Source organism: Primulina tabacum, chromosome 12 (assembly GCF_025594145.1).
Source record: "Primulina tabacum isolate GXHZ01 chromosome 12, ASM2559414v2, whole genome shotgun sequence".
NCBI classification, from domain to species: domain Eukaryota; kingdom Viridiplantae; phylum Streptophyta; class Magnoliopsida; order Lamiales; family Gesneriaceae; genus Primulina; species Primulina tabacum.
In genome coordinates, this window is record NC_134561.1 from 21,125,986 (window position 1) to 21,143,757 (window position 17,772).

The following is a 17,772-nucleotide window of genomic DNA, read 5'->3' on the forward strand; positions in this document are numbered from 1 at the left end:
GGGGAAGGATGTTTGGGTTAATTCAATGATTTCGAGGATTTTGGGTTAATTACCGATAAGGAATTCCCTAAGTTCAACAGTATTAGATTTGATGGTATGTTTTGTCATGGGGAGGATATACATTGCAGGTGTAGCCACGCATGCATTGCTAGATTCAGGGGCTACGCATTCGTTTATATCCAAATCTTTCGTGAAGTGACTAGGAATCATACCAGTAGCGACAAATTTGGGTTTCAGAGTATCGATCCCATCTGGGGATCAGATGTTCACTTCCCGGATAGTGAGAGGATTGGAGCTTATATTGCAACAGAAAGCAGTACATGCAGATCTGATAGTACTACAATTGCCAAAGTTTGACATCATGTTGGGTATGGACTGGCTATCTTCACATGGCGCAGTCATATATTTTCAACAGATGTCAGTTTCTGTCAGACCACCCAGTGGAAAACCATTTGTTTTTGAGGCAGCCAGACACCAGCAGTTATCGCACGTCATTTCCTGCTTGTTTGCAAGGAAGCTTATCAAGAGAGGCTGCGAGGCATTCCTAGCCAACATCGTATCAGTGACAGAGCCAGTTAGTCAGAAACTTGAGGACATTGATGTAGTCAGGGAGTTATTCGGAGTTTTCCCTGACGATGTTGCAGGCATACAACCAGACAGAGAGGTGGACTTCTCGATTGAGCTCATTCCAGGGACAGTGCCGAAATCAAAGGCACCCTACCGGGTAGCACCTACGGAGATGAAGGAGCTCAAAGATCAGATTCAGGATCTGTTAGATTAGGGTTTCATTCGCCCTAGCCTTTCCCCGTGGTGCGCCCCAGTACTTTAATTTAAGAAAAAGGATGGCAGCATGCGACTGTGTATCGATTATAGAGAGCTGAACAGGGTCACACTCAACAATAAGTATCCGTTGCCGAGGATCGAGGATTTGTTTGATCAGCTTCAGGGAGCATCTGTGTTCTCCAAGATAGACCTTCGATCCGGATATCGCAGCTGAGAGTGAGGGAGTCAGATGAGCATAAGACAGCCTTCCGGACGCGTTACGGGCACTATGAGTTCTTGGTGATACCCTTCGATCTGACGAACGCGCCAGCGATCTTCATGGATCTCATGAATCGCGTGTTTCAGCCATATTTAGATCAGTTTGTCATAGTCTTCATTGACGATATTCTGATCTATTCGAAGAGCAGGGAAGAGCACAGTCAGCATCTGAGGACATTATTTTAGACTCTACAGGATAGACGATTGTATGCCAAGTTCAGTAAATGTGAGTTCTGGCTTGATAGAGTGGCATTCTTGGGCCACATTTACCACAGGATGGCATAGAGGTCGACCCCAGCAAAGTGGAGGCAGTCAGAGATTGGCCAGTTCCTAAGAGTGTGACAGAGATCTGTAGTTTCTTGGGATTGGCAGGTTACTATAGGAAGTTTATTCAGGGATTCTCTTCTATTGCGGTGCCTAAGACCGCCTTGACGAAGAAGAATGGCAAGTTCATCTGGGGATTTGGGTGCCACGAGAGCTTTGACCGACTGAAGGAGGCTTTGACTACTGCAACAGTGCTAGCTATGCCATCAGGGCAGGGAGAGTATGGTTTATACGAATGCATCGAAACTTGGTTTGCGCGCAGTTCTGATGCAGCATGACAGAGTGATAGCCTACACGTCCAGACAGCTGAAGGTCTATAAGAAGAATTACCCGACTCATGACCTCGAGCTAGCAGCGTTGGTATTTGGCCTGAAGATCTGGAGACAGTATCTGTATGGGGAGAAGTGCAGGATTTTCACAGATCATAAGATCCTGAAGTACTTCTTCACACAAAAGAAGCTGAATATGCGACAGAGGAGGTGGCTTGAGCTGGTGAAGGACTATGATTGCGACATTAGCTATCATCCGCGTAAGCCTAATGTGGTCGCAGACGTTCTGAGCAGGAAACATGCAGTAATTGCTCATCTGTCACTGCAGAGACCGCTACAGGCTGAGATTCAGAGATTTGAGCTTGTAGTTTATGCCAGGGGCGAGGCCCCAAATCTTGCTACTCTGACAGTATAGCCGACTCTGAGAGACAGAATCTAGACAGGGCAGATTTTTTACGAGCAGTTACAGAAGTGGAGATAGAGGGACGAGGTTAAGAGCCAGAGACTGTATACAGTTGTGGGCGGCATAGTCAGATATAGGGACCACCTATGGGTTCCTGACAGTGATTCTCTCCGAGCAGATATCTTGAGCGAGGCTCACAGCACCCCGTACTCCATCCATCTAAGGCGTACGAAGATGTATAAGGATCTACAGACTCTTTATTGGTGGCCGGGCATGAAGAGGGATGTTATGCAGTTTGTCTTCGAGCGTTTAACTTGTCAGCAGGTAAGGCAGAGCATCAGAGACCTGCAGAAAAGCTGAGGCCACTCCGTATTCTTGAGTGGAAATTGGAGAACATTACTATGGATTTTGTTACAGGGCTTCCGAGGACTACTGGAGGATATAATTCCACCTGGGTGATTGTTGATCGGCTCACTAAATCAGATCATCTCTTACCAATTAGGAAAAGATTCACCATGACTCAGTATGCAGAGCTGTACATCAGAGAGTTAGTCAGACTGCACGGGATTCCAGTGTCCAAAGTTTCAGACAGGGATCCGAGGTCCACGTCTGCTATCTGGAAGAGTCTTCACCAGGCGCTAGATACGAAGTTATTGTTCACATACAACAACATTTATCAGGTATCGATAGGTATGGCTCCATACGAGGCACTGTACGGGAGGAAGTGTAGGTCGCCAGTTTATTGGGATAAGGTAGGAGAGCGAGCAGAGTTGGGTCAGGATATTGTCAAACAGACAGTGGAGTTAGTGGCCAGGATACGTGACGGGATGAAAACTGCACAGAGCTGCCAGAAGAGCTATGCTGATCAGAGACGACGAGATCTCGAGTTCGCAGTAGGGGATCATGTTTTCATGAAGGTCGCACCGAGTAAGGGTGTGATGAGGTTCGGGAAGAAGGGCAAGCTCGGCCCTAGATTAATCGGACCATTTGAGATCCTAGAGAGAGTTGGGACACTCGCATACAGAGTTGCATTACCGCTGAATCTGGCGGGAGTTCATAATGTGTTCCACGTCTCCATCCTGCGTAAGTACATGTCAAACCCCTTGCATGTGCTTAACTATGAGCCACTTCAGCTGACACCGCAACTATCATTCGAGGAGACACCTACTCATATTTTGGACAGGCAGGAGAAGAGGCTCTCGAATAAGGTGATCCAGATGGTCAAGGTCAAGTGGCTGAATCATTCCGAGGAGGAGGATATTTGGGAGACCGAGACCGATATGAGGAGTCGCTACCCGGAGTTATTCGGTACATTTTAATTTCGAGGACGAAATTTTATTTAAGGGGGGAGAGTTGTAAGGTCCCGGAATTTAAATCACGTAACGTGAATGCATGCAATCTAATATTTTATTTTAAATTATGTGTTTAATTATTTTTATTCATTTTATGCATAATTGATGAAGGATAGGATTTAATTCATGAAATTTTATAAGTTCATGCATTAGGGTTTCTAGGTGCATTTCACGCTCGAACGAGGAACGGAGACCGGAGAATTTTCAGGAAAATTATTTTATTACATGATTAATTTTTACTAACTAATATAAGGTGTTTTTAAGGATATTTTTTTAAAATGGGATTTTATTGGGCATTTTTGCCCACATGATTTTATTTTTAACGGTACGTAAATTTTATCGAATCGGGAGACTTTTTGAGAGTTCAGCTAATAACTTCAAAAGCTTTCCAACACGAAATATTTTTAGGGATTGTGTTTGGACTTAATGGGACTACTTTTAAACTTGTTGGGTTTAAAATTCTTTTTTTAAGTTTTAATTAGTAGTTAGGGCCCATTAGTTATTTTCTAACTATTTAAATAATACTAATTAATCCTAAAACTTATTTAACCTAAACATAATTCCTCTCCACTCAGCCTCCCACCCTCCCCAATCAGTAATCCTCATCGTGAGTGCATCAGCTAAGGATTTCAGTTTCTTCTTTTCCTTCAAACTCAAGCTCCTCCCACGTCTCGGGTTCCTTCGAGCATTTGTGCATCATAAACTCATCAGGCACGCATTGTATCCTTATTCCTGCATCATTCATGCGTATATATGCTATTATGTGTGATGTTTATGGAGGTTTCATTCGGCATGTTCAGATCCGAGTCCCATGGTTTGTTTGTTTCGGTCCATGCATGTATCATTCTTTTGCATCTCACGTTTTATTTCCTGGTGTAAGGGTTTCTGATGAGAGCCTTGAGGGGCCATAAGCATCGAGAAGGAAAGGATAGTAGGCTGGAACTAAAGGTTGATCGCGATGAGAGGGCCGATCGGCGAGCTGTGAGGAGGGGCCACGTTTTGAGAGTAGAACGAGCTGTTGAGTGAGCCGGCTGCGTAGAGGACTATCCCAGGCTGTGGAACAGCCCCTGCTGGATCTGAGCCATGGCTTAGAGGGGGTCGAAAGCTGCTGGACACGCCTTTAGAATAGCTGGTGGTGTCGAGGCGAGGCGGTCGCGTGTGTGCGCTTTTGGGTTTTAACGATCGTGTTTGTAGTGTAGGCTGTATGGGGCTAGGGCCATGGGTCCATTGAGTCCAGAGGGGTCCTAGGGTGGTCAAGTAGAGATGGGTTAGGAGCCGGTCCCTTCGGTCTTGAGCTAGGGTCGATATATGGTGGGTATGGTGAGCTAGGGTTTCGAGGAACACTAGTGTCATTTTCCAGCAATGTGCAGGGATGGTTCGAAGGGTTGTTGGTCTGGTTTTGGTGGTTTTATAGTCTTTTAAGTGTTTTTAAGCTATGGTAAAAATTTGGGGAAGTTTTGATTAAGTTTCGAGTTGATTTGGGTTAAAACCGGAACCTCGGTCCAAGTTTTAAAACGAATTGATTAAGTTGTAAAATGGACTCGAGTTTACGTCTAGGAATGCTTTTAAATATGTTTTGGGACATTTTAAGGAGTTTGGTAAACTTCGGGTCAATTTTAGAGGTCCAGGGGTAAAACGGTTATTTTTGGGTTTCCCGGGGTCCTGGCAGCGCCCTCAGCACCAATTTACCATATTTTAAATGTTCAATTTCAAATCAGAGCCTTTTAAAAAAATATATGTTTCCGCACTTTTAAAACGATAGACGTTACACCTTTAATATTTAAAACTCACGATACGACGATAACGAAGCGAAGGGAATGCGAGGGTTGATCCGGGACGAATTGTGGCACGATTTTCTTGAAGAAATGTACGTGAATTTGGTGAATAAAATCGAGGCAAGGGTGGCTACTGGAAACTCTATGAACCATTGCCTCCTCTCTCAAAAGAAATGAAATGGAAATGCAATGAAATGTGTGTGTGTCTATCGGGTGTGGTTTGTGTAAAAGTGTGTGTGTGCCTGCATTTTGTGTGTATGAGTGTAATGTATGTGTGTGAGTTAGTGAGGAGGGAATTAAGGGGTTTAATTAGGATATTAAAATATTAATAATCAATTAGCATGCTAAATAAAACACTAATTCCCCACTAATCTACTAGCCTCCCTAAATTTTAACTAAAATACACATGTGATATATTTTAAAATTTAAAAATCTTAAAATCACCAAATAAATAAATTAGGTTTTAAAATGCTAAAAACTTAGTAATTCACTTAAAATGACACTTTCAAAACTTGAAATAAAATACCTTATTTTAAAATCACCTAAATCATCGCCGGTCTCTTTTTCTCGTTCCCGCATCGAATAATCGTCTGAAACATTAAACTCAAGAAAACATTTTTAACATGCATCAAATTAACATAAATAATTTAAAATAATGCAAATTCATAAGTCATGCACCACTAAAATCATTTTAAACTTAAATAAATAATTTAACAATTAAATAAATACATGAGTTTTACGTGTACTGATTTTGGGCTCTACAATTCCTATAGATGATTGATAGCTATTATTATAGGTAAACTTCACTAGAGATAACTTCGGTTCCCAACTTTCTTGAAAATAAATAACACAAGATCGAAGTAGATCCTCAGAATTTGAATAAATCTCTCTGACTAACCATCGGTTTGAGGATGGAATGATTTATTGAATAACAATTTAGTCTCCATCGCTGCATATAGACTCTTCTAGAAAGATGATGTAAATCTCGGATCTCTATCAGAAACAATAGATACAGGAATCCCATGCAGACGAACTATATCTCGAATATACAACTCAGCATACTATGTCATGGTGAATGTCATCTTGATAGGCAGAAAATGCGCTGATTTCTTAAGACGATCCACTATCACCCGTATTGCATTAAACCCCTTGATAGTCCTCAGTAATCCCACAAAAAAATCCATAGTGATATTTTCCCATTTCCACTCGGGAATAGGAAATGGCTTAAGTTTTCCCGCTGGCCTCTGATGCTTTGCTTTTACTTGTTAACATGTCAAACACTCAGATACAAATCGCAGGATATCTCTCTTCATGCCCGGCCACCAATATAACAATTGCAGATCTTTGTACATCTTCATGCTTCCATGATTAATTGAATTTGACGTGTCATGAGCTTCCTTCATAATGAGCTCCCTCGAAGTGTCGTCACTAGGAACCCATAATCGATCTCGATAACGAACTATACCATCCACCTCAGAATAAAACTTCCGGCTCTTGGCTTCATCTCTCACTCTCCATTTTTTCAATTGCTCATCAGTAGACTGTCCCTCACGGATCCTATCTCTCAAAGTTGACTGTAGTGTCAAGGCAGAAAGGTTAGGGGCCTCGCCCCTAGTACATACTGTAAGCTCAAACCGGTGTATCTCGAACTGCAGTGGTCTTTGAAGTGATAATTGAGTAATAACTGATGTCTTTCAACTCAATGCATCTGCCACTACATTAGCTTTTCCCGGATGGTAGCTAATCTCACAGTCGTAGACTTTCACCAATTCAAGCGATCTTCGCTGTCTCATATTCAACTCCTTTTGGGTGAAGAAGTATTTCAAACTTTTATGGTCGGTGAAAATCTTGCACTTCTCCCCACATAAGTAATGTCTCCAAATCTTCAATGCAAATACTACCGCTGCAAGCTCAAGATCATGAATGGGGTAATTCTTCTCGTGAACTTTCAACTGTCTCGACGCATAGGCTATAACTCGGTCATTTTGCATCAGAACAGCACCCAAACCAAGTTTCAAAGCGTCGGTATACAGAACATACTCTCCTTGCCCCGATGGCATAGATAACATTGGCGCTGAAATCAAAGATTGCTTCAACTTGTCAAAACTATCTTGGCACTCGGATCTCTATACAAACTTTGTATTTTTCTTTGTCAAGGCGGTCATGGGTACTGTAAAGGGCCTAAAACTCCTTCTTGAAAATTTGCGGAAAATTAAAAATTTTCTTTTTAAAAGAACTTAAATGGCCTTATTCATAAAATCACTGGTGAATCAAGTTCAATATTTCAAAATATTGCAGCGGAAGAAAATAAAGTTTGCCAAAAATCACAATTTTAAAATATCCAACGACTGATAAAATGTTTGCGGAATAAAATAACAACTGCTGCTCTGAGGTCCTCGGGTGCCACTACTGCCGACCCAAGCTGGCTCACTGGTCCCCACCCTCGGCCCTGGCCTCATCAGTACCTACAACAATCAAGTCTAGTGAGCCTAAAGACTCAGCATGCATATATCGCAGGTAACGAGTAAAAATCTGAATTAAAATATGCATGAATTAACATATCCTGTCCTGAGGCATGCTGAAAATAATCTGTACTGAGCAATTATAATACGTGCATAACTGAACTGATAATCACAGTAAAAAAAATGTTTGCTCCTTGGAGCCTGTACTGAAATAACTGGTAAAATTTTCTGTTGAGATTATGTTTTACGCCTGTGGCCCCAGCACTAAGCTGAACTGATCGGTAACTGGCTACCGGGGAGGCTGAAACTGAACTGAGCTGGCCGGTCACTGGCGACCGGGTGGTACCATACTGAACTGATCGGTCACTGGCGACTGTATAAAATAACACTCCCACATAGTGAATGAACCACAAGCCATATCGCATAAATCTCAAAAATAACCATTTTCTATTTAATGCACGTAAAATAATTAACTGGCATAATGAAAATGTCCCGTAATTTTACCAACTGGATTGGATTGGATCGTCCCCAGGCTCGCTGCAACCTAAACTGTGCTATGAAAAATATGCAATAGCTTAAACATGACCAACTACGCAATTTACGTTCAAAAGATGCGACTATGATGCCTAATGACTTCGCATTTAATCATGACTCCGAGCCAACCTGAAACGACACCGAACCGACGTATAGTCATGATTAAAATACGCTGAAAAATCATAAAATAATGCTCCTAAAATGATAGGGTCGAAATCTAGGTGGAATGGAGGCCAAAACACGAAACGCTCTTTCGAGAGTCAATTTGGCACATCGCACCGTAAATTCTCGTACGACCTCAAAAATGGTCCAAATGACAAACGGTCAAAAACATGACCTTCCTAACTCAATGAGGCACTGTCCAGTCCAAGGCCATGGGCTAACAGCCAACCGAGAACTCGAACAATGCCTCTGAACAGCAGCATACTTGCTGTCAAAAAAAAAATACAGCAGCTGCGCACTTGTTTTCCTTGTGTCGTTTTCGAGGCTATCGGCCATTGGGGCTTGAACCGCCGACCAAAACCTCTCACCAACATCCCAAGGAATGATATGAACCATGGCTAAGGGCCCTAGGCCAGCCACAATCTTCACCATTCCAGCAACCAACCGAGAAGATCCACCGAGAGCGTATTTGATGCGCGTGTGGTGTGATTTGCTTGCTTGTTGTCTCGTGTCATTCCAGTGGCCATTTGATTGACTATGGCATGACCTAGACATCTAGGGGCATGGTATGAACCGTGGCTAAGGGCCATAGGCCAACCAAGATCCATACCAAGCAACAAAAGAAACAAACCAAAAGCTGTCCAACCGAAGTAGCCGAAGGGGTATAGGGGCTGTTGTGATGTTTTGATTAAAAACCGATGAGCCATGGACCCAGCCACCAAAAGGGCGACTTAGTCACGTCTTAGACTTGCTAGGGGAGTTATCTAACCAGGGCTATAAGCCCTAGGGCAGCCAAGATCAAATCAAATCCCCTTGACATAAAACTGAAATTTCGAAAAAGCAAAAATGGTAGAATTGAAGTTGCTGTCAAATTCTGAATTTCCAGCAACAAAGGGCTTGAACGAACGGACCAATATGACTCTAATGCATCCTATTACGTGTCTAGGAGTCACCATGGGAGCCTGGAGTCGATCCCTAACCTGAAACCACCAAAACTCAGAAAAACGTGAGGTTGCCAAGGAAGGTGCCGAAAATCTGCAAGTATTTTCTAAAAGTTCTTTGATGAATATTTCGGTTTTCATGATAAAAATCATGCACATGTGATATTAAAAATTCAGTATATGACTTGATTGAGGTTTTGAAAGAAATCTAGACATGCCTTGATTCGTTTGATGGAAAAACGAAAGGATGCGACGACTCGGCGCGGAGAAGACGGAGTGGCTAGCTTCTCTACCTTTCTTGTACTCGATTTCTCTCCCTTATTTTCCTACTGGATTCCCACGGTTCTCAGCTTAAAAAGTTCACTCAGATTTCGAAAAAAAAAGAGAGGGGAAAAATGGTTAGGAAGGTGAGGAGAAAGGGTGCAAGATATAAGGAATGAATCAAGACTAAGTCCACTCTCCTTTGAAATTTGAATTGTGGTTTGCTATCAAATCTTCTTGGAAGCTTCTAGGAGGGGTGGCCGATTATTAGCTTGTTTTCTAGTCTAGGATATGTCCATTAATTAATTAAATTGTGCTCCCAAAAATCCTAGAATTATCCTACAACTTACATGCAAAGATATGGTCAAAAGGTTGATGAGTTGGCAATTGAGTTGCCTAGCAACTATGGGGCCGAAATTATGCTAATAAAATGAGTGGGAAGTGTTGGTTATCTAGTCAACTAATAATCCTTGAAAGCCTTACTAATCCTTTAAATAATTTAGTGAGCTAACCCCTTAATTAAATAACTTAAATGAGTTCATTTCTTAATCACCTCAAATAATTAAATTAAATCCTCAAACCTCCCTTTCTAACTTAAATGAACTTAGTTGCTAGCTAAATTAACTTCTGAAAATATTTCTCGAATCTTAAATTCTATCTCAAAACTCCAACTCCGGTCCGGCCTCACTGAAATAACTGAAATGCTAAAAATCAAACTACTGAACTGAAATAATAAAATAATTAACTTCAAAGAAATGCATTTAAAATAATCATGCAATGAAGTCAATTAAATTTAAAAATCTAGAATTATGCATGGCTTATACGTAGACTGATTTACGGGTTCTACAGGTACCACAATAGTTGAGAATCCCTGAATAAACTTTCGGTAATAGCCAGCTAGTCCCAAAAAACTACGGATGTCGGTTACGCTCTTCGGTACTGGCCACTCTTTCACCGCCTCAACTTTACTCGGATCAACCTCCATTCGATCACTAGAAATTATGTGGCCCAAGAATGTCACTCTATCAAGCCGAAACTCATACTTGCTGAACTTTGCAAATAACTTCCTATCTTGCAGTACTTGCTATGCTGTCCTCAAACGCCAACTATGCTCCTCTTTATTCTTCGAATAGATCAAAATATCATCGATGAAGATTATAAAAAACTGATCCAGATACGGCTGAAATATGTGATTAATGATATCCATGAAGATAGCTGGTGCATTGGTTAACCCAAAAGACATGACCATAAACTCCTCATATCTAGTCCTAAACGATGTCATGTGAATATTAGACACTTTCATTTTCAACTGATAGTATCCAGAACGAAGATCAATCTTCGAGAATATCGATGCTCCTTGCAATTGATCAAATAATTCTTCAATTCTTGGTAGAGGATACTTATTCTTGATAGTGACTCTATTCAGATCTCGATAATCAATACAGAGTCGCATAATACCATCCTTCTTCTTCACAAACAATACCGGTGCGCCCCACGGAGAATAACTAGAGCGAATAAAACCCTGGGCTAGCAATTCTTGGATTTGATTTTTTAATTCTTTCATTTCAGCGGGTGCTAGACGATAAGGTGCTTTAGAAATGTGTAAAGTGTCCGGCATCAACTCAATATAAAATTCCACCTCACGGTCATGTGGGATGCCAGAAACGTCCTCACGAAAGACAGTAGGAAAGTCTCTGACAATATCAACATCCTCTAACTTCTGACTGATAGGAGCATGTGATGTAGTGACACATGCTAGAAAATCTTGTCATCCTCGTCTCATAAGTTTCCTCGCACACAGGCAAGAGATAATGTGCGGCATTTGTTTGTTCCTTGCCGCCTCAAAGACAAAAGATTTCCCACTAGGCGGTCGAATAGTTACTGATCTCTGACGAAAATCTATCGAAGCTCCATTCACTGATAACAAATCCATAACAAGTATAATGTCAAATTCAGGCATAGGGTGTACAATAAGATCTGCTCGAACCGCATCTTTATATAAACAAAGCTCCAGATTCTTCACAATACTAGACGTGATCATTTGGTCACGGGAAGGAATAGAAACCTTGAAACCTAATCCCATATCCTCAGGAGTGATATACAGTCGTTTAATGAAATTTTCAGATATGAAAGAGTGTGTAGCTTCTGAATCCAACAGTGCATAGGTAGCTATACCTAGAATGAATATCCTCCATGTGGCGAAAACGTTTTTAGGTTTCTTTTTGTTGAAGCTTAAGGAATTTATATCAGTATTTTCCCAAAATTTCATGAAGATGATTGATTGGACCCTATTGTTTCTAGGAAACTTCATAATTTTCCCTTATAATTTCTGAGTAATTTTGACCCTTCAATCTTCGAAATTTGCATTTTAGTCCCCAGAATTTTCTAATATTGCGATTTAACCCCTTTAAATTTTCGAATTTCGATTTTTTGTCCCTTAAATTACAAAAATTGCATTTTTTATCCCTACATTTTTGGAAATTACCCTTAAGTCCCTTAGGTTTCGAACATTACTATTTGGTTCTTAAACTTTTCGAAAATACAATTTAGCCGCTAAATTTTCAAAAATTTCATTTCGGTGCTTGAAGTTTTCGGAAATTTCATTTTGGTCCTTAAATTTTTGGTTTTTGCAAATTAGTCCCTCCAATTTTTGAAAATACTCTAACATGCCCTTGGTTATGATTTTCTAAATTTTAGCCATAAAAATTTTATTTGGAATTATTACATCCCTTTCATAAATTAAGGCTCAAAAATCAAGTTCGATTTCAATGGTTTCTAACATCATTCCTTAATTCCAACTAAGGTAGAGCATGGAACCTAATTTCCACTAGGTTATTCTGATCCCAAACTCAAATTTCATAACAAATTTAATATTTCATGCAATAAAAGCAATATAAAAACGTTAAATAACTAGGTTACAGGTGATAAGAGTCGTGTCTGGCTCCTCCTCGGCTTCCTCTGCATGCATAACATAAGCTCTTCCCACAGTGGGTGCATTCTTCTTTGGGCAATCAGTAGCTTTATGCCATTCCTCCTTGCATATGAAGCATCTAAAAGATCCCCACATGCACTTGCCATAATGTAAGCGATTGCACTCCTTGCGTAGCCTCTCTGCAGGTTTTGGTGCTCCAGGTTGTGGTGGCTTTGGTGGTCCTGGCTTTATTACTTGACCTTGGGGTTTTTGCTACCCTTGAGGTCTAGGAGGTCCCATATATGACTTCTTATTCGACTGAGAATTCTGCTGGTGTTGCTCTCTTTTGCGTTGTATCTCAAAATCAATGTCTTTCAATGCTTACTCGAATTGAAACTCATAGGCAGCGGCAGTAGCATAATACATAGGTCACATCATCATCACATCACGACGTATAGTAGGTCGTAGACCATTCAGAAAGTGTCTAAGCTTCTCAGCAACATCCCTAGCAATGAGGGGCACAAAGTGAAAATCCCTATCAAACTTCCTCACAAACTCAGCCACAGTAGTGTCTCCCTGACGGATAGTCATGAATTCCCTCTTCAAGCATCCTCGGATGTCAGCAGTAAAGTACTTCTCATAGAACATATTCTTGAATTGATCCCAAGTAAGAGTAGCGAGATTAATACCATGTTCAGCTCCTTCCTACCAAAGAGAAGCATCATCCCTAAACATATGAGTAGCACACATCACACAGTCAGCATCTCCCATATTCAGATAGCAAAAGTGTACCTCAAGTGCTCAAATCCAGCCCTCGCAGCAAATGGGTCAGTGGTGCCAGTAAATTCCTTCGGCCATAGCCTTCGGAACTGATCATAGATGTCGTGTTGTGGCCTAGGAGCCTGCTAAAACTATTGCTCAAAGAAGTGTGCCATGCCCTCTAGTGCACGAATAGCAGCATACCCATTAGGAGGCGGGGGTGCTTTCACATGACGATCCTCAACATTCTCGTCTTGCCTATCAGCAATATGTGCGCGTCTAGGAGTCATTATATCTGAATGTTTTCCAAATTTCTAAACGTAACCAACATGCATTTAAATCTAATTTTCTAATCATGCAGCATATACTAATCCATTTTTGAGCAATTTTAATCATATAAAACATATAATCTCAAAAAGCTCTTAAACATGTAACGTAAACATATAATCCATGTAATAATGCAGGTATCATCGTATTCGTATTAAAGGTCGATGAATCCATCTACATATAACCACAGTACTGGGCGGCGGGGACATCAATGACACTCTCACCCGTCAACTGAGCCTTGGCCTTACGTATTATCATATCATCGTATCATCGTATTAGTTACAATTACTTCACTTCCTTCAACATTTCGTATTTTCATCACTTTATAAAATTCATGCATATAATAATCATTTTTCTTTTAAACCAAACATGCAACATATCTTTTAGCGTTAATGTATTATCATAAAATTCCATAAACATTTAAAATAATCATAATAACATATTTTACAGCATTCTGGGCATTTTCACAACGTTTAATATTTTCTAGGTGTAAAATGACCGTTTTACCCTAGACGTAAAATTTCACGATTTTGACTTTTCTTATTTCCGTTGACTCTAGACCATCCCAAATAATTATTTAAGCTTAAAATAATTTCTCATATTTTTATTTAGTTAAAATTCGAGGCTATTTATTTATTTCGTAATTATTAATTCATAGAGCGTTTAATTCTCGAATTAATTCAAACTTTAATATAAAATCCCAAATTCTAAACATAGGCTTGTAATTACTGAATCCACCCTTGTGACCTATGGAAAACCCCCGTGGACCTACGCTTCAAGCTTTAAAGATTTAAACGCTAATTTCGATCCATCCTAGCAACCCTCGAACCATCTCTCAATTTCCTCGAGCTGAGCCCGAGCCACCCCGAACCAAGCCCTTCCCAGACTCTCTATGGACCCTATTGGACCCACTGGACCAACCCTAACTCGCTGCAGCTGAAACGTCTGCTTATTCGTTTTCTTAAAATGTACAAGAATTTTTTTTTAAACCTCACTTAGCATCGGCCGAACCATAAAATATTTTTGACATCATTTTAAAAATAAATCAACCAACTCACATTTAAAAATCCAAAGAAAAATATTTTAAAGCATAAAATCGTCAAACAATTTACCAACTTAAAAACATTATTTCAAAAGTATAGCCCATACTATAACCTCTCAAAAATCTCTCATAACATAAATAAAAGTCATAAAAATATCTTTAATATAACTTAAAATCATAAATCATAAACTAGTGCGGAAAACTAGCGTCGGTCCTCGGGTTATGTGCACCTCCAGTCCAGTCAGATCGACCATCAAGACCTCCATTAACATTATCATTATAATCACCTGCATCATACACACCTAGTGAGTCTAAAGACTCAACATGTCATATTCTTGATAACGAGTAATACGTAATACAGTTAACATATAACAGTGAAAAATACTTGTACTTAAAATATCGTTTTCATGAAGATGCATAAACTTAAACATTTTCGTAAACATTTTCATGATGCATAAAAACATTTTCATAAAAACTTTTTCATATAAACATAAACATATCACATAAACATATTCATATTCATATCCATATTCGTGTCCATATTCATATTCATATTCATGTTCATGTTCGTGTTTGTTGAATTCAGATCGTGATTGTGACTCGTATTCTTAAACGTATTGGGCGATGAATCCATCTACATGTAACCACAGTACTGGGCGGCGGGGGACACCAGCAACACTCTCACCGATCAACTGGGCCCTGGCTTACGTATTAACATATCATGGCATTGGAAATACGATCGTCGGGGCTCCCTCTGGGGCCTTTTCCCATAAATGGGCTCCCTCTGGGGCCTTCTCCCCTCACGACATCTCCAATCATATTCATCATATTCGTATTCGTATCAACGGAAACACGGTCGTCGGGCTCCCACTGGGACCATAACCCTCACGATATTTCCAACATATTGTAGTAGTCACAATCCCTTCACGTCCTTCAACATGTTATCATCACTTAATAAAAACATGCATATAATATCATTTTTATTTTGAAACCAAGCATGCAACATGTCTTTTAAATGTCCATATTTAAATCATAAAAATCATAGACATTTAAAAATCATCACTTAACATATTAAAAATCATAAACATCAATGAACATTTTTAAAATAAACATTTTTACATCATAAATATTTAAAATAAACATTTAAAATAAACGTTTTCGCATATTATCATAAATCAATAAACATATCCTCTTAAAAATCCATAAACATTTAGAATTGACATATTAACGTATAAACATCCATAATCATTGAAAATAATCATATTAGCATATAAAATAGCATTTAGGACACTGCCATGACGTTTACTAATTTTTAGGTGTAAAAAGACCGTTTTACCACTGGACGTAAAATTTCACATTTTTGATTTTTTCTTAATTCCATTGACTCTAACATGTCCCAAATAATTATTTAAGCTCACATGAATTTTCTCATATTTTTATTTAGCTTAAATCAAGTACTTTTAATTTATTCTTTAAATATGACGTATTAATGTGTTTTAATCCCGAATTAAACCAAACCTTAATATAAAATTCCCAAATTAAAAAATTAGACTTATAATAATTATTTAAGCTTAAATCTAATTTTTTATAATTTTATTAAGCTTAAAACTAGGCGTTTCAATTAACTCGTTAATTAGCGTTTCGTGCGGCGATTAAATTCCGAATAAATCCAAAACTCGTTATTTTGATCCCAAATTTTAAACATAGCATTCTTAAGATTTATTCTACCCTTCCAAGTCATGAGCCACACCCATGGACCCAAGGATTCAATTTTAGTTCTTTAATTTTTGTTTTTGACACCCTATGGTACACACCGAGCCATCTCCTAATTTACTCGAGCCACGCCCGAGCCACCTTGAGCCAAAACCTAGCCAACCCACCTAGGGACTCTACTGACCAAGCCCAGCCCCAAAAACCCGGCCCATGCTCGCTCAAAACCTTCTGAAACTAGACTCTATTATTCTGAATGTGTGCGTGAGTTAGTACCCTTGTGTATTAGGTTCCCTTGTCAACTAGGACACCTCCAAGCCCTAACCACTCGACCCCTCACGACCCTAACCTTCCCTAGACCACGACCAGACCAAGCCCAGACCGACCCAGCCCCTGGGCCCTGTGCACGAAACCCCTGAACCAAGCACAACAGCCTGCGCACAATGGAGCTTCCCTTGCGCTTCTGTCGTTTGGCTTGAGCCACAACGCACCCACTTGCACCAAGCCCTGGACCGACCCCTACCAATCACCCTAGGACCCTGATGAACCACCCAGATCGCCCCCAGACCGAGCCGCGAGCCCCTCTTCTCTCCTGAACAAATCCTGCGCGTGAATATGGGAGGAGTCCCACTTCGGGTGGACTCCTTCCCCAAGCCTAAAACTCGAACCCTAGCCACCCTAGGACCCAACCCAGCCCTAGACCGAGACCACCCCTGACCCTGGACGAGTCCTGGTTGCGCCCCACCAGCCCATGCAAAGAAACGAGCCAAAGCATCTTGCACAAGCCAACCCCACTCACGGTTCCTTCTTCTGATTTTATTTTTACGGTTTCGGTTTATATCTCCACGTTTGCAGCATATTGGGGTGATTAAGGACTCTCTAAAACATGTAAAAACATCCCTTAACCCTTTCTATGTAAAACATGATTTTGGAAATAAAAAACACAAGTTTGGAACACATAGGCATGTAGTTACGAAAATCCAACTTGTGTGCTATGTTTTTCTTTAAAAATTATGCATAAACAATTACTATGGTGTGATGATGAGTAAAAGGAGAATATGGCGTGCCTTTGCGTAATTTACGCACGAATAAACGTTGACGATTGCGAAGAAACAGCGACGAGAAAACGACGGCTTGAAACCCTTGCAAAAACTTTTGAACTTTTCTCCTTCAAAATATTGTGTGTGTGCCATTTAGTTTGAGGAAAAGAATTCTGAATTTGTGAGATTGTGGGGCGTGGGGTTGTAGGTTTAATGGGTGGGTTTTAGCTTTTAAATAATGTTTAGAATCCTAATTAAATTCTAATTGCTAGTTTAGGCCCATTAACAACTTAATTAAGCCTACTTAGCCCATTAGTATTTAATTAAAATATTTAAAATAATTTTGCTTAAATAAGTTTGTGAATTTATTATCCGGGTTGTCAAAACGTTCGTATTTTTGTTGAAAAACCAACACCGATAAAATTTACGTCTCGGCGTATAAAATCACCTAAAAACCCC

At 40.0% G+C, this 17,772-nt stretch overlaps 1 protein-coding gene across 1 annotated transcript; it reads left to right on the forward strand.

Moving 5' to 3' along the window:
- Positions 1-262: 262 nt before the first annotated feature.
- LOC142520251 (uncharacterized) lies at positions 263-781 on the forward strand. Its single transcript, XM_075623255.1, has one exon. It carries the CDS (start codon positions 263-265, stop codon positions 779-781), a length of 519 nt encoding a protein of 172 aa, XP_075479370.1.
- The last annotated feature ends 16,991 nt before the right edge of the window (positions 782-17,772 follow it).